Genomic DNA, 27067 nt, shown 5'->3' on the forward strand with positions numbered 1-27067 from the left:
CCCCCGGGCTTCCCTTGGCCCCCTTACCACAGGGGGGGGGGGGGGGGAAACAAAACATAGAAATAGAAAAACGGACCCTTTAGATGGACTGAAGATCATCTTATCTCATGGCAATGACCACAGGAGCCGGATAATTGTTCACCTGTTTGGCATCTCTACAAGAAGATAAGTGTAGAAACCTAGACAAAAATAGGTGCAGGAGTAGGCTATTAGGCCCTTCGAGCCAGCACCACCTTTGAATGTGATCGTGACTGATCATCTAAAATCAGTATCCCGCTCCTGCTTTATCCCCATATCGCTTGATTGCTTTAACCGAAAGAACTATATCTAAAGGGCCTGTCCCACTTGGACGTCATTTGGGCATCATGGAGGTGGCACACGAGGATTTTGAGCTTCCCAAAATTCCTGGGGCGCCGCGCGCCCTACCACGCGTCACTGCCTATGCCACCATGCCTCATCACACACCATGCCATGCGAGCGTCACTACTCACCAACCAATTTTTAGGATGTCGCGTAAATGACGCCCAAGTGGGACAGGCCCTTAACTCTCTGAAAACATCCAGTGAATTGGCCTCCACTGCCCTCTGTGGCAGAGAATTCCACAGATTCACAACTCTTTGGGTGAAAATGTGTTACCTCAAGTTTACAACCCAGCAGTGTGAATATTGAAGGTTACACAGAAAAGCTGGAGAAACTCAGCGGGTGCAGCAGCATCTATGGAGCGAAGGAATCCTCTTGCTTCAAGTAACCTTTGCTTTCCATCCCTCTCCGTCCCTAGAGTTTTGTTCCTCATTCTGTTCCTTGTTTTGTTCCTCCAATCCCTCTCTCTACGTCGCTCCCCCACCCTGGTTCTCCAACTGTCCTCTTGATTAACATTTTTCCTGCATCTAGCCTGTCCAATCCCTTAAGAAGTTTATATGTTTCTATCAGATCCCCGCTCGGCCTTCTAAAATTGCAGTGAATATGTCCAGTCGATCCAGGTTAATTCCCGGGATGGCGGGTCTGACGTATGATGAAAGAATGGATCGACTGGGCTTATATTCACTGGAATGAAGAAGGATGAGAGGTCATCTTATAGTGCTTGTGCCGCACAGCGCCGCGCAAAATTCAAACGGGCACGCGGACTGTGCCTTCGACCTGTTAAATAGCATATGAATATGCTCAATGTCTATTAATCTGGTTCATAAATCTATAAGGGCTAGGTGCAGAGTCACTTGGTCTAGTCAAGTCATAAAGTTCATAAATGATAGGAGCAGAATTAGGCCATTCGGCCCATCAGGTCTACTCTGCCATTCAATCATGGTTGATCTATCTCTCCCTCCTAACCCCATTCTCCTGCCTTCTCCCCATAACCTCTGACAAATTTGGGCCAATATTTCCCCTTGACAGATCCAGCATAAGATTTTGGTGCTCAGATTAACAACACATAGATTTATCGGAAAAATGTTATCCCAAGTAATAATGAAATAATGGCTATTTTGTTTACTATCAATGAGAATTTTTTGAAATACCTATAGATATATTCTTGAGAGTTGAACAATTTGTGAACCTTTATAATTCAGCAATAAGTGCCAAATATTACTTAAACCGGAGTCTAAAAGTCAATCATTTTATGGATCTAGGAAATGACCTTCATGCATACATTAAAGGAACAACCATCCGTTCAGTTTTGAATGAACCTTTAGACTTCTTATCTGATTATTGTCAGGTTTATTGGGTTTCGTTTGTTGAGCTTTTACTTTTGCAAAAGGAGCTGCCATGGAAGGCAAAAGTGTTTTTCAAGTCTGGGATTATGTTATATTTATTTCTATGGTGCTGGTATCTGCTGCAATTGGCTTATTTTGTGCTTTTAAAGACAGTAGGTCTGGACAAGAATCAACTGAAGAGTTCTTCGTGGGAAACAGGTGTATAAATGCTTGTAAAAAACATTATTTCCTCTTCCAGCCTTTTATAGTTGGAAAATGATCCTGAGTTCATGCTATTTGGAATTTTTAAAGTTTGTTTCATTTTTTTAATAGACAGATCTCTGCGTATCCAATTGCTCTTTCATTGGCTTCAAGTTTCTTGTCTGCTATAACAGGTACATGGCACTATGAAAACTCTGATAATTGTAGTGGATAAACATATTTACTTCACATTGTATATTGTTAAGCATCATTGAAACTGGTCTGTGAACATGTTAAAATATATTTTAACATGTCTGTGGAATTCTCTGCCTCAGAGGGCGGTGGAGGCAGGTTCTCTGGATGCTTTCAAGAGAGAGCTAGATAGGGCTCTTAAAAATAGCGGAGTCAAGGGATATGGGGAGAAGGCAGGAATGGGGTACTGATTTGGGGTGATCAGCCATGATCACATTGAATGGCGGTGCTGGGTCGAAGGGCCAAATGGCCTACTCCTGCACCTATTGTCTATTGTCTATTTTTGTGTGCTCTGTTTGCTTTTTATTGGTATGACTGTATGGCAAATGAAATTCCTCGTATGTTGCAAAACATACTTGGCTAATAAAGTATTATTATGATTATGATTAAGATGAGAGGTCCCTTTTTTTATTAAAATGTACTATTTATTCTGCAGGTGTTAAGTGTAAGATCCGTTCTCTCATAAGCTTTAGTGAGTTCACAAAAACTCACCAAAGCCACCAAACGTGTGCGAATGTCAGTTGCTGACCAGAGATCAATGGGTTGGATTGGGATGGAAGGGTTGAACGGTTTCCCCCATTGTATTGCAGATTCGTACTATTCCAGCAAGCAACCCGTAAAGAATCTCTTGGCTTGACTACCAGAAAACCACATAGATTGTTTATACCACTTATACTGCAGCACTGTAACATTGTGTGCTGAACATGATGCCAAATTAAATTACTAGTATTCCCTTGCATAGCAAGGCTTCAGGGTCAGTTTATGGTCACATGTACCAATTAAGGTACAGTGAAATTCGAATTACCATACAACCATACTAAAAAAAAGCAACAAGACACACAACTACATAAAAGTTAAAATAAACATTCACTACAGCTGATTCCCCACATTCCTCACTGTGAGGTGGAAGGCAAAATAGTCCAATCTTCTTCCTCTTTATTCTCCCGCGGTTGGGGCAGTCGAATCATCTGCAGTTGGGGTGATCGAAGCTCCCGCAGTCGGCGGTCGAAACTCCCGCGTTGTACGGAGTTTGTACGTTCACCCCGTGACCACCGTGGGTTTTATCCGAGATCTCTGGTTTACTCCCACACTCCAAAGACGTACAGGTTTGTAGGTTAGACACTAAAAGCTTGAATAACTCAGCGGGTCAGACAGTATCTCTGTAAATGACGTTTTGGGTCATTTTTTGTGTCTATTTTTGGTTTAAACCAGCATCTGCAGTTCCTTCCTAAACAGGTTGGTAGGTTAATTGGCTTGGTAAAATTGTAAATTGTCTAGTCTGTATAGGATAGTGCTAATGTGCGAGGATTGCTGGTCGGTGCGGACTCGGTGGGCCAAGTGTTTTTTCGCTGTATCTCTAAACTAAACTGAATCTTAAGGATAGCTCCTCAACTAGCTCTCATCCACGTAAAGATAAGTAACCACCAGCCCCCAGATTAAACATAAATTTTCTCCACTAGTGCTCTGTGACTGGAATGTCCTGCAGTGCAGTATTTTGCCAAGGTCTCTTCCTAAACCTCCCACTTCCCTTGTCCAGGAGAAAGAATAGCAGGCGCGTATGAATGGGAACTTCAATCATCCAGTCATGGTCACATAACATTATTTGTTTTTTTGTTGTTGGATTAAAATCCTGATGCTCCTAACCAGAACTGTAGGTGTATTTTTATCGCATGCAGTTCAAGCAGAAGAATTATCACCATCTCAACAACAGATAGTTACAGAATAAATCTGATCCTGTTATATTATTGCAAGATTTCGTATAGGTGGTCTGCTAATAACAATTTGGGAAAACTTGTCATCCACATGCTCAGTTAACACATATGAATCCTATAATCTGACATTAGCTAACAATATTACAGTAGGTTTACAAGTATATGAAAATGCAAATGTGTTTTTATTTAATGAGCTTTCTCTAATATTTACAGTAATTGGAAATCCAGCTGAGGTTTACAGCTTTGGGATAATGTTTCTGATGTTTGGCTTCACTTGGTTCATTACAATGATAGCCACCAGTCTGATCTACATTCCACTGTTTTACAGACTAAATATAATTAGCACTTATGAGGTAAATAGTTTTTAATTTTCATTTCCAGTTTCTACTTTCTTCCCATTTAGTACTTGTTAAACGGACTATTAGGAAGGGTCTCGACCCGAAACGTTACCCATTCCTTCTCTTCTCTCCAGAGATGCTGCCTGTCCCGCTGAGTTACTCCAGCATTTTGTGTCTATCTTCCGTCCTCTAGCTCGGTACTCTACAATGTTTCATGGGGAAGCACAACAGGCTGCAGATGCTGGAATCTTGAGAAAAAACACGACCTGCTGGATTAACATGGTGGGTCAGGTAGCATGTGTTGAGAGTCTGCAGACTGGATGTTGTGCACCACAGAATTAACTAAAATGGAGAAATTTTGAAACAGCTACTTATATGGAAATCATGTCTTGAACACTGCTAATGTATTTGCCTTTTAATTTTAGATTTTCATAATCAGAACTAATGATCAATTACTGACACAAAGCTGGGTGGCAGTGTAAACTGTGAAGAGGATGTTAGGAGGTTTCAGGGTGACCTAGACAGGTTGAGTGTGTGTGACAGATGCAGTATAATAATATAGATAAATGTGAGGTTATCCACTTTGGTGGCAAAAACAAGGGGGCAGATTATTATCTCAATGGAGTTAGGTTAGGTAAGGGGGAGGGAGGTACAGCGACTAACATAAATGGATAGAGTAGTTGAGAGGGTGTACGGCATGCCTGCCTTAATTGGTTAGAGCACTAAGTGTAAAAGTTGGCAAGTCATGTTGCAGCTGTATAAAAATCTGGATAGGACATAAGTGGATTTGTTGCAGATGTTTGCCAAGGTGCCCATAAATAGTTTAAATTGTGGAATAAATTATGTTAAACTCTGTGATGATATGCATGCATTAAGAATCAAACTTTGCAAGAAAACTAATTGCAGTTTTGTAATGTCATGATTCACGCCGGCCTTAGTGGTATTAATGAACCTATGGAAGGAGAACACTGGTGGTGACGTTGGCTCAGAATAAAGTAATTACTCTATGGTTATGAAACATGATTAAAGAAATTTGTTTCCCACAGTATCTTAATAGAAGATTTGGACAGTTGGTGAGATATCAAGTCGTCTGTTGCTTCTTGATATACATGGTAAGTTCACAAATAAATTTAAGAATGCTTTTGAAATTGTAAGTGATTGCCAGTGGTTTTAATATTTTTATAGTTTTGATGAGATAAACTGGGATAATGTACATTTCCTCTTGCAGTGTCTTTGGGTATGTGGACTTTGCATAGAAACATAGAAACATAGAAATTAGGTGCAGGAGTAGGCCATTCGGCCCTTCGAGCCTGCACCGCCATTCAATATGATCATGGCTGATCATCCAACTCAGTGTCCCGTACCTGCCTTCTCTCCATACCCCCTGATCCCCTTAGCCACAAGGGCCACATCTAACTCCCTCTTAAATATAGCCAATGAACTGGCCTCAACTACCCTCTGTGGCAGAGAGTTCCAGAGATTCACCACTCTCTGTGTGAAAAAAGTTCTTATCATCTCGGTTTTAAAGGATTTCCCCCTTATCCTTAAGCTGTGATGGAATGGGCAATCTAGCACCAATGCCAATATTTTACCTTACCAACAACCTTTGGATTCCCAAATTTCCCCTAAGGGATTAGTAATGACAACATGTTTAAATGATGAGCAGTTCTGGTCTAATATGTGTTTTTACTTGAAAAAAAAGGGCTAATAAAGAGGAAACTTCCACCATCCCACTTGCCAGGATATTAATTAGAAGAAAATTAAGTCAAGTGGATATAAGGCTGCTGCTTATTGTGTGATTAATTTCTCTTGTCGGTAATATTATTTCACTTTACTTTACAGTTCTTATACCTTGGTATTGTCACTTACGCTCCGTCATTAGCACTAAGCCAGGGTAAGTGACATACTTCCCTATGATGCTTGTTTTTTTTTTTTAATTGCCCATTCCATTTTGCACTGAGCATACTAGAGTTTGCTTAAACAGAAGAGTGCAGGCCATCTCTTGAGTTCTGCTGCCACTCCAGAAAAACATGCACAAAATTCACCACTGTACATTGAGTGCTGAAATTTTGGATGAGATGTTAGAATGTGGTTCATCCTCAAGTACCAGCCTATATTTAACCCGCAGTAAATCTATTTTTTTGAGGGGTGCGGGTATTTTTAATGTAATATTTAATGTGATTGTTGTGTTTTGAAACAATTATTATTCTAAGTTATTATGATTCAAATGAATTGTGAGATCTATGGGCTTGAGCTATCATTTTCATAAAGTCACACCATGATATTATTTTGATTTGGTGGGTATTTACACGTTCCAAAAAATTGCATAATAATAAATCCTTTGAATAATAATCTTCTCTTTTCCATTTAAGGAGATGGACAAGACATTGTAGAGGGTTCACATGCGCTCTTTTCCTTAGAGCAATTTCCAGGCTGATAGGAAAGTTAAGGGCCTGTCCCATTCTTAGAAGTAATTCAAGAGTTCTCCCGAGTTTCCCCTGATTCGAACTCGGAGAATTACGGTAATAGCTGTTCGTAGGTACACGGGGCTCTCGTGGACATTTTTCACAGTGCTGAAAAAACTTCACGAGTTACCGCGTTTCCCGAGTACCTGCCGTTAGCATTACGAGCCGCTACGAAACATCCACGAGCTCCGATGTAGACGCTATGTACATTCTACGCACTTACCACGAGTTTGATTTTTTTTAAACTCGGGAGAGCTCTTGAATTACCTCGTACAGTGGGACAGGCCCTTTACCGCCCAGTTCCTTACTTCAGTAGTTGGCACATGTGGCACATCCAATTACTGTGTTACAGCAGATACTATATCAAGGAAGGCAGAGGTTTTGTAGTGCTCTCTAAATAATCCAATCAAATCAAATCAAATCCAATAGTTAGTTGCATGAGGATTAAAAAACAAATTTATCGTTGATTATTTTTGTTTAATCTATTTTGGGAATTATGTCATAAAGGCGTGTCATAAACTTGCGGCTAATGCGTTCTCTAACAGCTTCCCCCTCACCCACACCATCTGCCCATCATCAACACACTACTCTCAACAAGTCATGGGAAATAGGAGTAGAATTAGGCCATTCTGCCCATCAAGTCTACTCCGCCATTCAATCATGGCTGATCTATCTCTCCCTCCCAACCCCATTCTCCTTCCCTCTGACACCTGTACTAATCAAGAGTCTATCTATCTCTGCCTTAAAAATATTCACTGACTTGGCCTCCGCAGCCTTGTGTGGCAAAGAATTCCACAGATTCACCACCCTCTGACTAAAGAATGACCCCACTTCACCATGATTTAATTTAATTTACATTTTAGTTTGGCATATAATTTTGGAATGATTAAGTTAGAATCAGTAATACTGACCATAATTCTGCTGAATTGTCTTGGAAGCATCTTATTCATTAAAATCTTTATGAGAAGGAAAGTTGCTGTTGGTAGTTTAATCTTTGTGACTCCTGAACCATAGTAATGAATGAATTAATTAATGTTTATTCGCCAAATAGTCACATACAAGGAATTTGCCTTGGTGCTCCACCCACAAGTGACATAATGGGATTATGAGACTGTCGTCTGAAATGTCCCAACTACAAAGCTCATTGGAAAGTTGGGATGGACAATAAGTTCTAGTTTAACCTACCGATGGCCACATTCTTGCAATAAAGTAAACAAAAAGGATGGTCACCTTGCTGCAAGTTTTATTTTTCAGTTATAGTAATTTCTCGTTAAATAATATATTTTTAAAAGTTTTTTTGTCTCAATTTCTTTTACAGTTACTGGAATAAATTTGTGGATTTCCATCGTAACAACTGCCTGTGTGTGTACACTGTATACAGCACTGGTAAGAAATGGATTTAAATATTTTCTGGAATGGGTAATTGTGAAGTTAGAGTTGCAATCTAATTGAACACAGCGGCACTTGAAGCTGAGGCCAGGAACCTTGAATCAGATGAATTGTGAGATCTATGGGCTTGAGCTATCATTTTCATAAAGTCACGCCATCATATAGTGCTGTCATGTTTGAACTCATTTGAAGACATACAGGAGAACTACTGTAGGCACTGAGGCAAGGTGAGGTGTTAAAACAAAGTTGCACTAATGAAAATTGGCAATTTCAGAGGTGGTTAGAATATTGGCAAATTTTACAGGCCAAATTCCTCCTCGGGATTTGAGGTCCATATTTTATTAAAATATATGAGTTTTATCAGATTATTTCATGTCAAAGGGATAAACTTTGACAGTTCATGTAGCTGTGATGATGACAATGTTTTGGCTTGATTTTAAACAGTTCTGACGGTAGAACAAATTGGTAATAGGCCAGGGAGGTGAATAGGTTTTTGCTGTCATATGGTATGCTCAGCGGTGGGACAGGCGGAGGACGATGGCTGACCTTAGTGGAGCGTCACAACGGCTGGGAAGGCGGATGAAGGCTGCAGCAGAAAAGGGTCTCTGGTCGTCTTGGACTCCATGCCACTGGATCCTGACCCAGATCTGTCAAGGACCGTGGAGTGGCTGTCTGTGCACCACGTTAAACAAAGTCACGCACAGGCGTCCTCCATTTGGGGAACAGCACCCTGGAGACACCCATGGTCAGCCATGACCGAAGGAGGCCTAAGGTATGCTGCACAATGTCATGGTCCAGACTAGTCTGTAATTTGCAGCATGGGAGCAGGTTGCTTGACTCATCTAGGTTGGTGCCTTCAAACGCATACAGTTTAGTTTCTTGTCACATGTACAGAGGTAGAGTGAAAAGCTTTTTCCTGGGAGTCTATAGTTGCTGGGAGTGTGGTTGAAATCCAGTTTATTTGGAAACTGTAGAATTTCTTGATCCTGATAACTACTTCAGACCATGCGTATTTTATATCCTCACAATTTAACGTGTTAAGCTTAAAATATATTTGAATCGTACTTGAGCGTCAAGGATAAGATGTAATTAGAGTCATAGAGTCATACAGTGTGGAAACAGGCCCTTCGGCCCAACTTGACCAAACCGGCCAACATGTCCCAGCTACACTCATCCCACCTGCCTGCGCTTGGTCCATATCTCTCCAAACCTGTCCTATCCATGTACCTGTCTAACTGTTTCTTAAACGTTGGGATAGTCCCAGCCTCGACTATATCCTCTGGCAGCTTGTTCCATACACCCACCACCCTTTGTGTGAAAAAGTTACCCCTCAGATTCCTATTAAATCTTTTCCCCTTCACCTTGAACCTATGTCCTCTGGTCCTCAATTCCCCTACTCTGGGCAAGAGAATCTGTGCATCTACCCGATCTATTCCTCTCATAAGTAGCATTTTTAATTGACAAAACCTTTTCTTGCTTTATTCACCTCACTGGTGGCCATTGATTTGAATCTATTGGTTATAATTTCTTCTCAGGGTGGTATCAAAGCTGTCGTGTGGACTGATGTCTTCCAACTTTGCGTTATGTTAATCGGCCTTCTGACTGTTCTGATCCAGGGATCAATTCATATTGGAGGGCTTGAAAAGGTTTGGAACATTGCTGAGAATGGTGGCCGCCTTAATTTTTTAGAGTGAGTATTTTAGTGTATTATCGGTTGAAAACTTTGTTAAGATTTATATGGCCTGGCATATCTTCAAAGGACCTGGTCAAATCTCTGCAGCCCTGCCGCATCTAAATTTAATTCGGGTGGAAGAGGTTAAATTTACATTCCCGTCCTCAATGATGCCAGGGCTCAGCATGCTAAATAAAGGCCGGCAGCAGTTACACTTTATTAGATGCTGGAAAAATGTTCCCGATGTTGGGGGAGTCCACAACCAAAGTCCAGGGGTCACAGTTTAAGAATAAGGGGTAGGCCATTTAGGACTGCGATGAGGGAAAACCTTTTCACCCAGAGAGTTGTGAATCTGTTGAATTCTCTGCCACAGAGGGCAGTGGGGGCCAATTCACTGGATGTTTTCAAAGAGAGAGTTAGATTTAGCTCTTAGGGCTAATGGAATCAAGGGATATGGGGAGAAAGCAAGAATTTCATTGTCCTACACAGGGACACATGACAATAAACTCACTTGAACTTGAACTTGAAAGCAGAAATGGGGTACTGATTTTTGATGATCAGCTATGATCATATTGAATGGCGGTGCTGGCTTGAAGGGCCGAATGGCCTACTCCTGCACCTATTTTTTTCCCCATGTTTCTATGTTTCCGCACTTATCTTCTTGTAGAGATGCCAAACAGATGACCAATTATCCTACTCATGAGGTCATTGCCTTGAGATAGGATGGTCTTCAGCCAAAGTAAATCACTCCATCTAAAGGCCTCAGCTATGTTGTGCAAGGCTTATGCTCTAGAAATGGCCACACCTCTGGCTACACTGCTCTAATATAAATGAAACACAGAAATATACCCATTTATATGGAAAATTGCCCATTTATGCCTTCTCCGTACAAATTAAAATGTATTATTTCCCCATGAATTTAAAAGCAGCAAAATGCTGAAAGCTACAAAGGAACAGTGTGATAGATATCTCGCCTTCTGAGACAGATACAGATTAGTTTTTGCTGTGTACACCAGGTGCATTAAAATTTCTTGCTCATGAGGTTCACAGGGTGAACAATATCCACATAGTAACGATAAATATGAGTGGAAAACAGCAGAATATTGAAAGATTGTAGCCACTTGGCTTTGTACTACAAAGATTTTGTACTAAAGACCTACATACCTGTACGTCTTTGAAGTATGGGAGAGAACTGAAGATCTCAGAGAAAACCCATGTGGTCGCGGGGAGAAAGTACAAACTCCGTTCAGACAGCACCCGCAGTCGGGATCGAACCCCTGGCCTCCGGCACAGCAAGTGCTGTAAGGCAGCAACTCTACCGCTGTGCCACCGTGACCGCCCCAATGATTATGGTTGATGTTAGAGCAACTGGTCAATAGTCATTGGGAGAGATCACTTTATTTTTCTTGGGTACTATAATGATCAAAATGCCCGATTTAAACTTTCCAAATGTCATCCTTAACCTGCCATTACTCCAACAAGTGTGTTAGATTTCTTCTTGCTTCATACTGTTTAATTTTTTTGCATTAAAATTAGAACTGCCCAAAACTGAGCAGGTAATTAACTGCTCTTTTTTACTTTAGACTGATCAATTTACTAAAGTTGGAGAGACAGAGGCAGCCTAATGATGATTTGACTGGTTGATCACAGAGAGTTGTGGGTCTGTGGAATTCTCTGCCTCAGAGGGCGGTGGAGGCCGGTTCTCTGGATACTTTCAAGAGAGAACTAGACTTCAAGACTTCAAGAGAGTTTATTGTCATATGTCCCAGATAGGACAATGAAATTCTTGCTTTGCAACAGCACAATGGAATATAGCAGGCACAAATACAGATTTCATATCAGTGAGTTATATAGGGCTCTTAAAGATAGCAGAGTCAGGGGATATGGGGAGAAGGCAGGAACAGGGTACTGATTGGGGATGATCAGCCATGATAACATTGAATGGTGGTGCTGGATCAATGGGCCGAATGGCCTACTCCTGCACCTGTTGTCTATTGTCTATAGTCTATCAGGTAACATGGGATTTTGTTTTCAGCTTTGACCCTGATCCAAGGAGAAGGCACACGTTTTGGACGATAATAGTTGGAGGCACATTTGGATGGACAGCAACATATAGTTGTAATCAAGCACAGGTACAAAGATACCTTGCCTGTAAGAGTGAAAAAGAAGCCAAGAAGTAAGTCGCCTCTGCTGGTGAGGGATGGAATTCAGTCCCTTGCGAGGGAAGACATAGGGACTGACGAGGTAGTCACTGTGGATTGAGTTGAGGAATTGTAAAGGCAAGAAGACACTAATCGGTGTTATTTACAGACCCCCAAATACAATACAATACAACACAATTTATTTGTTGTCATTTGAACCCAGAGGTTCAAACAAAATTTGGTTTCTGCAGTCATACACACAAGAAGAAGAACCAAGACACGACACAATTTACACGAACATCCATCATAGTGAATCTCCTCCTCACTGTGATGGAAGTCAAAGTCTTATCCCTCCCCTGCACTCCTCGTTCTCCTCCCGATGTCAGAGTCAAAGCCTCCGGTATGCGCTGGTAAATAAGTCCCGCGGCAATTATAAACCGCACCGGGTGATGCAAGGCCGTGCTCCGGGTCTTGGTGTTGGAGCCCCCGGCGTGCGCTAACAAGTGCCACGGCCATTTAAAGCTGCGCCGGGCGATGTAAGGCCCCGCTCCAGATCATCCTCAACCCCGCAAGTCGCCGTTGCGGAAGCCCCGAAAAGCGGGTCTCCCGGTGTCATCAGCTGGAGCCCCCGAATCTCCTGGGTCGGGCCGCAGTAGCGCGCCACCACAGCTCCTCCCGCTCCGAACTCGGCCAGCTCCACGATGGTGGGTAAGTCCGCAGCTCCGCGACTGGAGCCCCAGGTCGTTCCGGTTGGAGGGCGCTCCACGGTGCTCGGCCCTAACAACAACGGAGACCCAACAGAGAAAAGGTCGGGTTCTCCGTGCAGGGGAAAGATTTTAAAAAGTCCCGCCCCCCCCCACACACATACCCAGTTTAAAAAAAAAAATAAAAACTACATACAAACGAGACAAAAAATAAAAAGACGACAGACGGACTACAGAGGCCGCTGCGATGTGAGTAGTAGTAGCGCGGATGTAGTATGTAAGTTGCAGCAGGAGTTAAAACTGGCATGTAACAAAGGTAATGCCACTGTAGTGATGGGGGATTTCAATAGGCAGGTAGACTGGGAAAATCAGGTTTGTTTAGGACCCCAAGAAAGAAAGTCTGTAGAATGCCTCCGAGATGGATTCTGGAATTTTTTGAGGATGTGACAAATAAAATGGATGAAGGGGTGCCAGTGGATGTAGTGTATCTAGACTTTCAGAAAGCCATTGATAAGGTCCCGCACGGGAGACTGGTGACTAAAATTAGAGCACATGGTATTGGGGGTAGGGTGTTGACATGGATAGAAAATTGGTTGGCAGACCGGAAGCAAAGAGTAGGAGTGAGCGGGTCCTTTTCAGAATGGCAGGCAGTGGCGAGTGGAGTGCCGCAAGGCTCGGTGTTGGGGCCGCAACTGTGTACCATATATATTAATGATTTGGAAGAGGGAATTAGGAGCAACACTAGCAAGTATGCGGATGACACAAAGCTGGGTGGCAGTGTGAACTGTGAAGAAAATCCGGACTGGACTACATGTGGAATGTGCAGCATGCATAATACGTATGGTGATAGATATAGTAACATAAAAACAGTTTTTATCCACGAGTAGTTGCTCTACTCAACAGCCAAAAATCTGTAGCCTCCCTTTGATCTGGTATTTTGTTGGTTCACATGCTTGATCAATGGTGTTTTATCATTAAGGTTTTATTATTATTAATGTTTAGTGTTTTCTGAGTAATTCGTAACAGTCACTGTATGTCATGTTACTTGAAGGCGGAGCACCAAGGCAAATTCCTTGTATGTGAATACTTAGCCAATAAACATACTTACTTAACGTTAAAGGCAGGCTAATATGGTTAATCTACAAAAGTTCAGTTGTTTCTTGAAGGAAGTGTATTTTATAGTTAAATTGACTAATTTTACTTATTTTTCCCGTCTCCTGACTCTCCAGAATAAGTTTTCCAATAATTACAATTTCAGGTCCTTGCATGATATTCAGCATTCATGTTAAGGTTAAGTTCTCCTCGGCTTATATATCATTCAGATTTTAATATTGAAGCAATTTATGAGCATGTGAAAAGAAAGTTCATTTTGTAAGTATCATGTAAAATACATAAATCTACTTTATTACTATCAGTCATTTGTGATTTGACAGAGCAGTATTTCTGAACTGGGTTGGCATGGTGATTATTCTTACAACAGCCTGCCTGTGTGGTTTAGTGATGTACGCACTTTATGGTTCGTGTGACCCAATAAAGGCAAACAGAATTAGCAACACCAATCAGGTAAGTAACATTTAATCATATCATATCTGTCTATCGATCTATCGATCTATCTATATACTATTAAAACTGTGTGTGTGGGTGTATGTCAGATTCGGCTTTTGATTCCTTGGTCTGCCAGCACCACACGCTGAAACTCCGCGCCATTTTTTCCATTTCCCTAGTTAATTCACTTTTACATTCACTCATGCACTCCTCAGAACATTTGGACATTTTATGTACACGTCTTTTGATAAAAACCCTCCCTCCCCCCACTCACTCATTTTGTCGCCTCCTGCTCGCCAGCGACCATAACGCCTAATGACGCCCCGGCTCTGCTCGAAACACACCAACATTTTTCCCTACCGCTGGTGCCCGGCCCGGCTCTGTCACGCTGCCTCAAGCCAAACATCGGATGTTCAACCGTTGCTTTTCGCCCTCGGCCGAAAAGCTGCGGGGAACAGCCAGCGTGACAGAGCCGGCGTGTCAGAAGCGCCAAGGATGCGAGGCCTCACAGTCTCTGACGGGGCCGCTTTCACAGACTTTACCGTCAGCGGCACGGACAACTTCGGATCCGGCAGCAGAGTGGCTCTGTTAATGCATTCATTCCACAGTGAGTTCAGTTCGGTAACAACACCCTCCCTCCCCCTTCATATTATACTTAAGTATAAATATGAAGAGTATAAAACAGAAATATCACTTTGTATATTGACATGCTTATTTTCAATAACATCAGCAAATAAAAATGTTTTCACTGTGAGAAGACTACAGTATAGGTCCATTCATTTTAATATACACAAAGTTGTGAGCTAGGCCGGATGTCAGCTAATGTCCTAATGTCAGCTCCTGCCTTGTGACTGGAGTTCTGAACTGAAATATCGCAACTTGTCTACCAAGCTTTCAGGAAAATTAATGTTAACTAAATTAAGAATGGAATAAGTATCAACTAGCAGCAATATCAACATTAAGATCCTTTGAGTTTAGTTTAGAGATACATCGCGGAAACAGGCCCTTCGGCCCACTGGGTCCACGCCGACCAGCGATCCCCACACACTAACACTATCCTACACACACTAGGGAGGATTTTTACATTTACCAAGCCAATTAACCTACGTCTTTTGCAAGTGGTTCATTTGTGTTTTATTTTCCCTGAAGCTGATGCCATTGATGGTTGTGGAGATTTTGAATGAGACTCCTGGGGTAGCTGGACTCTTCGTTGCCAGCGCCTACAGTGGTACATTGAGGTACGCCATGCGTCACACAAGGTTCACAGGGGTGCAAGCTGTAAATCATTGACATACCACTAATGCTACATGAAGATGCTTTTGGACAGTCAATACATAAACAGTTGAACTGCGCGTTATTTTCCTTAACTTTGAGCATTTCTGCTCAGTAATTTTTCTCCAAATATTTGTTGTTGATAGAACTATGGAGCAAAATTAACATTCAGTATGTAGTCTGAAGAAGGGTCTCGACCCGAAACGTCGCCTATTTCCTTCGTTTCATAGAAGCTGCCTCACCCGCTGAGTTTTTCCAGCATTTTTGTCTACCTTCAGTATATATCCATCATATTTATCTCAGCTAATTCTCTTGATTAAGTATAAATGCAAAGAGTATATCGTTTTTCTCCAAACAATGAGAACAAAACAATGCCTCTTGAAGGAAAAAGTTGGCTTGAAGTGGATTTTTTGCTCAAATAATGTGCTGTGATTGTATAAAGATGGAGAAAGATTAAAATAATTTAGATTTTGCACTGCGCGTATCATGATTTTAGAGAGAAAGAAACATCTTTGCAAAGCCTTTTATCGTTAAATTTAAAAAAAAATCATTGTAAACCAAAGCATATAATAACATTTACTTTTCTTGTTGACAGCTCAATCTCTTCTGGCATCAGTGCTATGGCTGCAATCGTTGTTGAAGATTTTATAAAGCCTCTCTGGAAACCATGGGAACAGCTTTCTAACAGGAAGAAGACTCTGGCCACAAAGCTCCTAGGTTATTTTCTCGATCACAAAAATCTTCCACTTTATTCCACTTATAAACAATCCAGCTCGGCCAGCCAGCACAGTGACAAATAAATGAAGGGTGACAGCCAGGAGAGGCAGGAATGTAGTGCAGGAATCCCACATAGCTACCTTGCTGTCAAACAAGTGAACCGTTTTGTGTACTGGTGGTGGGGGTGTTTGGGAAGGGCCTTTCAGGACATAGAGCGGCAGCTGCCAGAACAGTGAACTTCATCTGACTCTATTGAATAGCAGGGTTGGGCTTAGTCTAGATGGGCAATAATGTTAGTGAACTCTCTAGGCAGGTGTTTCTGTGGCTTCAAGTGAGACTCCAGGATGGTGTGTTGCCCCCATCTGTTGTCGGGGCTAAAGATGTCCTTGAGAGGACACATTTAGGGACTGGGTGATTTAGTTTAGTTTAGAGATACAGCGCGGAAACAGGCCCGTCGGCCCACCAAGTCCACACCGACCAGCGATCCCCGCACATTAACACTACCCTACACACACTAGGGACAATTTTACACTTACAGTACACCAAGCCAATTAACCTACAAACCTGTACGTCTTTGGAATGTGGGACGAAACCAAAGATCTCGGAGAAAACCCACGCAGGCCACGGGGAGAACGTACAAACTCCTTACAGACAGCACCCGTAGTCGGGATCGAACCCGGGTCTCTGGCGCTGTAAGGCAGCAACTCTACCGCTGCCCCACCGTGCCGCATGTGATGTTTAGTAATATTATTATGTGCATCTGAGAAGGTTTCTTGAAACAGTATGTGGATAGTCCAACTCTAGGAGGGATGATACTGGTCCTTGTATTAGGAAAGGAGCACTACCAGGTGACTGGCATTACCATGGGTGAGCATTTTAGGAACAGCGATCACAACTCCTTAAGTTTACAAATTACAGTGATGATTAAGGGGAAGATGCTGAATTGAAGGGTAAATTGCAGCATTACTAGGCAGGAGCTGCGGAGAGTAAATTAGGAGCAAAGGTAGTATATTTAGTGTAGACTGTCAGAATCATTCCCAGCCTGCAAATAGACAATAGATGCAGGAGTAGGCCATTCGGCCCTTCGAGCCAGCACTGCCATTCAATGTGACCATGGCTGATCATCCCCAATCAGTACCCCGTTCTTGCCTTCTCCCCATATCCCCTGACTCCGCTATTTTTAAGAGCCCTATCTAGCTCTCTCTTGAAATCATCCAGAGAACCTGCCTCCACCGCCCTCCGAGGCAGAGAATTCCACAGACTGACCACTCTCTGTGAGAAAAAGTGTTTCCTCGTCTCCGTTCTAAATGGCTTACTCCTTATTCTTAAACTGGTTCTGGACTCCCCCAACATCGAAACATGTTTCCTGCCTCTAGCGTGTCAATAGACAATAGAAAATAGGTGCAGGAGTAGGCCATTCGGCCCTTCGAGCCAGCACTGCCATTCAATGTGATCATGGCTGACCATCCCCAATCAGTACCCCGATCCTGCCTTCTCCCCATATCCCCTGACTCCGCTATTTTTAAGAGCCCTATCTAGCTCGCTCTTGTCCAAACCCTTAACATTCTTATATGTTTCAATGAGATCGCCTCTCATCCTTCTCAACTCCAGAGCGTACAAGCCCAGCTGCTCCATTCTCTCAGCATATGACAGTCCCGCCATCCCGGGGATTAACCTTGTAAACCTACGCTGCACTCCCTCAATAGCAAGAAACTTTAAGGTTGTGCCACATGTGCAGAGCGTTAGGGTGAGAGGGTGAAATATTAGGGAGATGCGCGGGTTTGACAGAGAGTCTGGTGCCATAATCATGCTGTTGGGGGTGGTGGTGGAAGCATATATGACAGTGGTATTCAAGAGGCCTTTGGATGAACACATCAAGTTTGGAGGGATAGGGATTATGTGCAGGCAGAAGGGATTCATTTTATTTAACATTACCTTCAGCACATACTGTTATACAAATAATAATTACAGTTTTAAAGATGCATTTTTGAAAAAAAATAGTATTTTATTTTGATATATTATTCTCTGCCCATATACAGCTATGATATTTGGATTTGCTACGATTGGCCTGGCTGGAGTGGCTTCTCTGTTAAAAGGAAATATAATTCAGGTAAATCATTTGCAGTGTTTAGTCATAAAGGAATTGGAGTAGAACTAGGCCATTCGGCCCATCTAGTCTACTCCGCCATTCAATCATGGCTGATCTAGCTCCCCCTCCTAACCCCATTCTCCTGCCTTCTCCCCGTAACCTCTGACACCCGTACTGATCAAGAATCTATCTATCTCAACCTTAAAAATATCCACTGACTTGTGGCCTCCACAGCCATCTGTGGGAAAGAGTTCCACAGATTCACCACCCTCTGGTTAATGAAATTTCTCCTCACCTCCTTCCTAAATGAACGTCCTTTAATTCTGAGCCTATGACCTCTAGTCCTAGACTCTCCCACTAGTGGAAACATCCTCTCCACATCCACTCTATCCAAGCCTTTCACTGTTGTGTATGTTTCAATAAGGTCCCCCCCCCCCCCCCCCCCCCCCCCCCCCCCCTTATTCTTCTAAACTCCAGCGAGTCCAGGCCCAGTGCTGTCAAACGCTCATCATACTGTTGGTTAACGTCCTCATTGCTGGTTTATTAATGAAATAAACTTGCTTTACTTGCCTGCCAAAAAGAGCTCTGAATGTAATCATGTTTGCTATCGTTGCCAGGCTTCTCTCAGTGTTGCAGGAATAATTCAAGGTCCCATACTGGGTGTATTCACACTTGCAGCATTATTTCCAAAGAGTAACGGCAAGGTAAGAGCTTATTTTGAGAAAGCCACGGCTGAAACCTGCTTTAAATTTACATTGGAAATTATATTGTAAAGCAGGACACCGCAGTTTTATAAACTATGTTACAATTGCCTTTTATATCATGCCAGGATATTAGTCATCTCTTTCTCATATTTAGTTTGGGCAGCCTGCAGCCCAGTGGTATGAATATTGATTTCTCTCACTTCAGGCAGCCCCGGCATTCCCAATCTCTCTATCCCTCCACCACTCAAGTCGCACCAGCTTCTCATTTTCACCCTACAACCAGCTAACAATGCCCTGTTTCCGTTATCACCATTACTTTTTTGCATCTTTCTTTCATTGTTCTTTATCTCCCCACATCACCGTCTATATCTCTCGTCTTTCCCTTATCCCTAACCATGAGGTGCGAGCCGAATAGACCAAGTCAAGTCAAATCAAGTTTATTTGTCACATACACATAAGGGATGTGAGAGCTAAATCGAACTCTCTCTTGAATACATCATTTTGAAGCTCTGAATCTACATGCACAGTCATGCACAGTGATTTTTTTTAAATTGACAACAAAAATGTAAAATGAAATAATGATGTTTAATATTTTTGAGTTGCTGGATCGCCAAACCAGCCCAGACTGTCACAAAATAAAACACTGGTCAGGGAAAATGAAGGAAATGCTTCTTCCAAATCTTTCCCCTCAAATGATCTCATTTTACCCTTAATTTGGTGCAATATCTCCACGGTTGGGAAAAGATGGGTGCAGTTTTATTCGATTGCCATAGCATAATGTGCCAAACATTTCCAATTCAAAGTCCTGTTTAGGAAAGAACTGCAGATGCTGGTTTAAATCGAAGATCGGCACAAAATGCTGGAGTAACTCAGCGGGACAGGCAGCATCTCTGGAGAGAAGAAATGGGTGGAATTTCAGGTCTGAAGAAGGGCCTCGACCCGAAAGGTCACCTGTTCCTTCTCTCCAGAGATGCAGCCTGTCCCGCTGAGTTACTGCTGCATTTTGTGTCATAGCCCCGTTTCTTTTGCTGCAAAAATAATATGAAATGTTATTACTTTCCATCTGTGCCAGGGCGCATTTGCAGGTTTATGTGTTGGATTATCCCTTTCTATGTGGGTAGGAATTGCTGCACAGATCTATCCACCTTCTGCTAAGTTTACTGGGTTACTTGAAACATCAATATCAGGATGTCCCCTGTCAAATGTTACCACCTCAACTCCTGTGAATGTGACCTCTCTGCTCACCGCCGTTGCATCTCCAAATCAAGAAAGGTAAGTCATTAACGATCTTTCACATGAATTGCATTTTTTTTTTAAAGGTTTTGCAATGATCCTTGTATACGATTGCCACCTAACTTGTAATTTAGCCAGGTAATCTACAAGGATGTTAGGTAGACAAAAGTGTTGGAGAAACTCAACGGGTGCAGCAGCATCTTTGGAGCAAAGGAAATAGGCAACGTTTCTCCCGGTGGCTCAGCACTTCAACTCCCCTTCCCATTCCGAATCCGACCTCTCTGTCCTGGGCCTCCTCCATGGCCAAAGTGAGCACCACCGGAAATTGGAGGAGCAGCACCTCATATTGAGCAGTTTGCACCCTAGCGGCATAAACATTGAATTCTCCAATTTCCGGTAGACCTTGCTGTCTCCTCCCCTTCTCAGCTCTCCCTCAGCCCTGGGGCTCCTCCTCTTCCTTTTTCCTTTCTTCTCCCCGCCCCCCCCACCTTCCATCAGTCTGAAGAAGGGTTTCGGCCCGAAACGTTGCCTATTTCCTTCGCTCCATAGATGCTGCTGCACCCGCTAAGTTTCTCCAGCACTTTTGTCTACCTTCGATTTGGCAGCATCTGCAGTTCCTTCTTAAAAACTACAAGGATGTTATTTGTGCGTGACATATGGGCAACTATTTGATGGAAATGTAATCTTTTGATAACATTTTAAATTCTGTCCAGCACAGGATGATGCAGAGACTCTTATTAATTAAATTGTATTCACCATTAAAAATATGGATTAGTGATGACAAAGAGAGCGGGCTGTCAAATGAATAAGAAATTATGTTTTTCGGAGATTGGTTGGTTCTGCGGTCGAGGAAGAAAAGGGCTGTCAAATGAATGTCATTATAAAGTTGCCAGACTGCAGATGCTGGCTTACAAAAATAAGATACTGTTTAGTTTAGAGATACAGAGCGGAAACAGGCCCTTCGGCCCTTCGGGTCCACGCCGACCAGCGATACTCACACACCAACACCACCCTACACATACTAGGAACAACCTATACATTTACCAAGCCAATTTACCTACATACCTGTACGTCTTTGGAGTGTGGGGGGAAAGCAAAGAGCTCGGAGGAACCCACGCAGGTCATGGGGCGAACGTACAAACTCCGTTCAAACAGCACCTGTAGTCAGGAACGAACCCGGGACTCTGGTGCTGCAAGCGCTGTAAAATGCCCCTGTCCCACTTAGGAAACCTGAACGGAAACCTCTGGAGACTTTGCGCCCTGCCCAAGGTTTCCGTGCGGTTCCTGGAGGTTTTTGTCAGTCTTCCTACCTGCTTCCACTACCTGCAACCTCTGGCAACCACCTGCAACCTCCGGGAACCGCATGGAAACCTTGGGTGGGGCGCAAAGTCTCCAGAGGTTTCCGTTCAGGTTTCCTAAGTGGGACAGGGGCATAAGGTAGCAACTCTACCACTGTGCCGCCCTGGAATTCTGGAGTAACTCAGCGGGTCTTGCAGCATCTCTGGAGAACATGGACAGGTGACGTTTCGTGTTGGGGCCATTCTTCAGTCTGAATGGGGGGGGGGGGGGGGGGGGGGGGACAAAACCAGGCAAGTGATAGGTAGATGCAGGTGGATGCGGGGGGGGGGGGGGGGGGGGGGGGGGGGGGGGGTTGGTTGTCAGATGGTTAGACAAAGGCCATAGAAGAAAGGACAAAAAGCGATTATAATATACTGATGGTGTAACATTGGTGATGAGATTATATTTTAAAATAATCATGAGCTACTTCTTACATAAATTACAGTTCGGCTTTTTGTTTTCTTAATATATTTCAGACCCAGCATAGCAGAAGATTTCTACTCCTTATCTTATCTCTACTACAGCCCACTTGCTTGTCTTAGCACAGTTTTTGTTGGATTAACAATTAGTTTCTTCACAGGTGGGGAAAGTTAATATTTTAATTCATCAGGTTGACCTTGAGAATCATCATGTTGTCACAAAGCAAATTCACACCAGTTTTTGTTTCTTACTGCAAATTTTCAATTTTAGTTTAGTTCAAACATGCAGCACGGAAACAGGCCCTTTGGCCCACCGAGTCCGTGCCGACCAGCGATCCCCATACACTAGTACTTATCCTACACACTAGGGACAATTTTCAATTCTTACCGAAGCCAATTAACCTACAACCATGTACGTTTTTGGAGTGTGGGAGGAATCCGGAGCACCTGGTGAAAACCCACGCAGTCTCAGGGAGAACGTACAAACTCCGTACAGACAGCGGCAGTAGTCAGGATTGAACCTGGGTCTCTGGTGCTGTAAGGCAGCAACTCTACCGCTGGCCCACTGCACCGCCCCTTGGCTGTTGGGTCTGATTATCTATTATCGGATGTAATCGAAGATGCTGTGAAGGAGGTAGGGTTTACGGTGGTTTTCAGTTATTAATCTCAACTATCAGTTTTATCTCTAATGTTGGAGATGTGAGTGGCCTCAAGATTCCAAATGCAACTTCCCTGCACAGCGGTCTCTGGGACTTACTGCAGCAAAGAGCCTTCTCTCCTCCCCTTCCTCAGCTCCCCTGCTGACTCCTCCCACCCTCCAGCTTCTGGCTACTCCTCCTTTTCCCTTTCTTGTCAGATTTGATGAAGAAGGGTTTCGGCCCGTTTGCCTATTCCTCGCTCCATAGGTGCTGCAACCCTGAGTTTTTCCAGCTTTTCTGTGTAACCTTCAGTGATCTATTTGCTTGAATTCTCCTTGGTGCACAACCCATTCTCCAGCTGGTGGCATCACAGCACAGCACTAGAGTACTGCAGATGCTGGTTAAAACCAAAGATCGACACAAGATGCTGGAGTAACTCAGCGGGACAGGCAGCACCTCTGGAGAGAAGGAATGGGTGGCGTTTCGGGTCGAGAGACCCTTCTTCACAGTCTGATCTTCGCTATAAAATGGAATACTTATATTTATAGACGTCAACTCATCCCAATGTGTTTTTCAGCCTATTATATATCTTTGAAGTAGCTGTGGTATTACAGTGAAACAAAATTCAATATTCCACAACTAGCAGCATCCAGGACTAGGCTATAGCCTATAGCCCGTGATATACCCCCGTTCCCCATCTCACAGACTTCCACCTGCAATTTCCAACTCACTGGGCATTCTCTCATCAGCAATTAGCCGGGTCCAATATCAATGGATTGCATAGGGAATGTGTAGGAAGGAACTGCAGATGCAGGTTTAAACTGAAGATAGACATATCAAACAACTTTTTTCCACGAGCAGTAGCTCTACTCAATAACCAAAAATCTGTAGCCTCCTTTTGCTCTGGTATTTTATTTAATTCACATGTTTCAATCGATATTGTGCGTTATTATTAATGTTTTTAATGTCATTCCTAACTGTCACTGTGTGTCATGTTGTCACTTGCGGGCGGAGCACCAAGGCAAATTCCTTGTATGTGACTACTTGGCCAATAAACTTATTCATTCATTCAAATGCTGGAGTAACTCAGCGGGACAGGCAGCATCTCTGGAGAAAAGGAATGGGTGACCTTTTTGGTTGAGACCCTTCTTCAGTCTGCCTGTCTCGCTGAGTTACTCCAGCATTTTTTGTGTCTATCTTCAATTGCATAGGAATCCTGTCTGTACTACTGAGTGTGTATAACTTGCAAAAAAAAAAAAAAAATCCTGGCATAAGATTTCAGTATTTCATTTCCGTCTCTTTATTACAGGTGGGAATGAGAAAGTGGATCCTTTGCTAATTTCTCCGATTGTACCAACCATTCACAAATTCATCTTCAGAATCAAACAATCACTTCCAAAACGAGAAAGGGTAAGATAATTATATAACCGTTAAAAAAATATGATTATAGGGTCTTGTCTAATAGTGTTGATGTTACCCTAGCAACAGTTTATACTGAACTAATGATCTAGTAGCAAAGGTTCAAATATCGCAGCAGCAGCTGAAGATTTGGAATCTGTTTAAATGATCTGGAAATTAAACAACACCATGTGCCTGTGAAGGTGACCTTTAACCTGCCAATTGCCATTTCAAAAAAACATTTGGTTTATTAGTGTTAATGTTTCCATATCCCGGACCGGTCACAAAAAATAAAGACGTTGTTTTAGGAAGGAGATAGGGTCTTGTCTAATAGTGTTGATGTTTGCCACAGAAGCTGCGGAGGCCATCAGGATATACTGAAGGCAGAGATATAGATCTTGATTAGTAGTGTTAAAGGTTCGCGAATCACCCGTTGCAGCGGCCCCAGCCTGTCTGTCTTTTTTTTTTTTTTTTTTGTCTAGCTGAAGATTTGGGAATATTTTTAAATGTGTAAATGATCGGGGGAAACTAAACGGGAACCACCCTGTCGGGTCTCGGCTGTCGTGGGGCCTAGCACCGTGAGCGGGTGAGCCTTTGAACGACCCGGGGGCTCGGGATTGCCAGCTGCGGAGCTCGGACTACTCACACCGTGGGGCTGGCCGGCCTCGGAGCGTACTCGCTGCTGCGACTCGACTCCTGGGGCTCGGAGGCTCCAGCAACGCAGCCGCAGGTCCGGTGGACTGGGACGGGAGTCCCGGGGGAGAGGCTTCCCGGAGCTCCTCAGAATCTAAAGCCCGTGTTGTTTTTAGGACCGGGACCGTACATGACCCGGCAATGTCATTAGTGGGGACTCACCATCGCCCGTGGGGGTTCCAACCTTGGACTTTGCCACGGGGCCGTAAATCGCCGCGCGGCCTAAAATGGCCGTGGGACTCATCATCGCCCGCCTGGGGCTTGGACATCGGGAGAGACACGGAGAACAGGGGAGAGAAAAGACTTGCCTTCCATCACAGTGGCTTCACTGTGATGGATGTTTGTGTGAATTTAATTATGTGTATGTCTGTAAGACAGTGTCTTTGTTTGTATGGCTGTGGAAACAACATTTCGTTTGAGTCTCACTGGGGCTCAAATGATAATAAATTTGTATTGTATTGTATGGGGAGAAGACGGGAGAATGGGGTTAGGAGGGAGAGATACTGTAGATCAGCCATGATTGAATGACGGAGTGGACTAGATGGGCCGAAGGGCCTAATTCTGCTCCTATCACATGATCTTATGATGTTCTTTTATGAATACATTTATTGATGGGATTTATATAAAGGTCTGGATTTCCTTTGTATGAACTAAGTGCTCCTTGGCTATTCTTGTGAAGACATTGTGCTCCCTTAATCTTGAGTCCTCAAGAGGTTATAGTTTTTAAACCATTTTAAGTTTCCACATAAGTTCATTTGGTCACAACTCAGTCCGCTATATTCATGGAAATTCTACCTATTATGCAAAATGTCTTCAAAATGTGATCCTTTGAGCTATGGTATCGCACCAATGAAATTGTTGGATCTCTTCTTGAGTCAATATGTCCTTACTAAAGTGCAGTAACCAAAGTTGAAGAAACTATGATAAGATGTGACAGACAGATGCTGATTTTTTTTTTTACTTCCCTTCAAATAAAAGCTTGGATTGTTTGTCTACGTTTGCTATAATGTACCTGTTTCCGAAATTGCTCTCTTTCATGAATTTCTCAACGTTTGTGAACATACCTGATCGTTCATGTTCCCATATTCTTTTCATTTGTCTAGATGAACAAGTCTCAAACCTCATGTCCAATGTTCAAGGAGAATTCTGCAAGCTGTGGAAAAACAACGCAATTTTAAATCCTTAAATTGACCAAGATTTCAGATACCGAACTTGTGGGTCAATGGCAGGTAGACAAAAGTGCTGGGGAAACTCAGCGGGTGAAGCAGCATCTATGGAGAGAAGGAATAGGCGACGTTTCGGGTCGAGACTCTTCTTCAGACGGGAATTAGTTTCTTAATGAAGCACTACTCAATCCCCATAAAATAAATCAATAAAATAATCAGATTTCAGAAAAATGACTGGCTGGTATTTCTTTCTTGTAATGTAAATATGTCCTTTTTTAGTTTGTCCTATTACCAAACCATGGGCAGATGCAGAAGGCTGTGGAAAAATTGATGATATTGGGGTGTAGAGCGAGATTGGGGTGTCGAGTGGCTAACGGAATCAAGGGAGATGTGGGGAGAAAGCAGGAACCGGGTGCTGATTTGCTTGCTTCACTGTTTGCTACTTGCTTGCTTGACATGTTTGCTTTCAGTAACTAGTGTGCAAGGACATTAGTCTTTTGTTTTTAGCAAATTCCACAATCTATTGCCATTCAAATAATCTCAGGCAGTCAAAAATGCTGGAGAAACTCAGTGGGTGCGGCAGCATCAATGGAGCGAAGGAAATAGGCCCAACACCCTTCTTCAGATAATCTCTCTGTGTTTGTTCTTCCTGAAACGAACTTCACATTTATCCACGTTATACTGCATCTGCCATATATTTGCCCACTCATTTAACTTAGGTCATAAGGAATAGGAGCAGAATTAGGCCATTCGACCCAACCTCTCAATTGCCCTGAAACCATTTTGCATCCTCCTCGCAACTCCCAGTTTCACTCAGTTTTGTGCTGTCGGTTGACAATAGACACTGGACAATAGGTGCAGGAGTAGGCCATTCGGCCCTTTGAGCCAGCAGCACCATTCAATGTGATCATGGCTGATCATCCACAATTAGTACCCCGTTCCTGCCTTCTCCCCATATCAGTTACATCAGTTCTCTCATCCAAATGATTGATGTACATTGTGAATAGCTGGGCCCAAGCACCACCCATTAGTCACCATCTGCCCCCCTGAGAAAGTCCTGTTTATTCCATTACTGTTTGGCGTTCATCAACTGATTAAAACAAAAACACTTTGTTATTTGAGTGCTTCCAAGCAGTTCCTTTAAACTCCACACAGTCGCATTGCTGTACCACATCTACTGTGGGTCAAACAATCATTCTTAGATGCAAGAAGTGACCGATAGATCATGTGGTTGGTTATAAAATATTGGACTTTTAACCTGATTTCACTCTGATCACTGGATTAGGATTTTATCTC

General features: G+C 43.0%; 2 protein-coding genes across 9 annotated transcripts in view; both read left to right on the top strand.

Moving 5' to 3' along the window:
* The first annotated feature begins 43 nt into the window (after positions 1-43).
* Positions 44-27063, top strand: LOC129708152 (sodium-coupled monocarboxylate transporter 1-like). 6 transcript variants are annotated; one of them, XM_055653738.1, is made up of 17 exons: positions 44-193; positions 2019-2080; positions 4064-4203; positions 5235-5300; positions 6031-6082; positions 7972-8039; positions 9578-9732; positions 11750-11890; positions 13993-14122; positions 15254-15342; positions 15972-16093; positions 18133-18203; positions 18800-18886; positions 19959-20158; positions 21934-22037; positions 23824-23924; positions 25709-25822. In XM_055653738.1, exons 3-17 carry the CDS (start codon positions 4102-4104, stop codon positions 25781-25783), a joined length of 1563 nt encoding a protein of 520 aa, XP_055509713.1. In that variant the 5' UTR covers positions 44-193; positions 2019-2080; positions 4064-4101; the 3' UTR covers positions 25784-25822. The 6 variants fall into 6 exon arrangements, 4 of the variants coding, with proteins under 4 accessions (XP_055509713.1, XP_055509711.1, XP_055509712.1 ...); XM_055653736.1 differs by lacking the exon at positions 44-193 and adding an exon at positions 734-1904; XR_008725297.1 differs by lacking the exons at positions 44-193; positions 21934-22037 and adding an exon at positions 734-1904 and having other exon boundaries at positions 25709-25756.
* Positions 25793-27067, top strand: part of LOC129708151 (sodium-coupled monocarboxylate transporter 1-like) — a 28883-nt gene continuing 27608 nt past the window's right edge. For 2 of the 3 annotated variants that reach the window (XM_055653735.1, XM_055653732.1), the window contains exon 1: positions 25801-25834. In XM_055653735.1, coding sequence (XP_055509710.1) covers positions 25828-25834 — 7 coding nt within the window. In that variant the 5' untranslated portion in view covers positions 25801-25827. Of the gene's footprint in view, positions 25835-27067 lie in introns of all 3 variants that reach the window. The other variant, XM_055653733.1, reaches the window with a different exon arrangement.

This window comes from Leucoraja erinacea, chromosome 23, assembly GCF_028641065.1.
Source record: "Leucoraja erinacea ecotype New England chromosome 23, Leri_hhj_1, whole genome shotgun sequence".
NCBI classification, from domain to species: Eukaryota; Metazoa; Chordata; class Chondrichthyes; order Rajiformes; family Rajidae; genus Leucoraja; species Leucoraja erinaceus.

Bases quoted from the DNA above. Each gene is read 5' to 3' on its own strand.
- LOC129708152 (XM_055653736.1), top strand. From the start codon at position 1,759: ATGGAAGGCAAAAGTGTTTTTCAAGTCTGGGATTATGTTATATTTATT. The intron at 14,123-15,253 runs GTAAGTAACATT...TTTTCCCTGAAG, and splicing joins GAATTAGCAACACCAATCAG to CTGATGCCATTGATGGTTGT. The intron at 23,925-25,708 runs GTAAGATAATTA...TCATTTGTCTAG, and splicing joins CACTTCCAAAACGAGAAAGG to ATGAACAAGTCTCAAACCTC.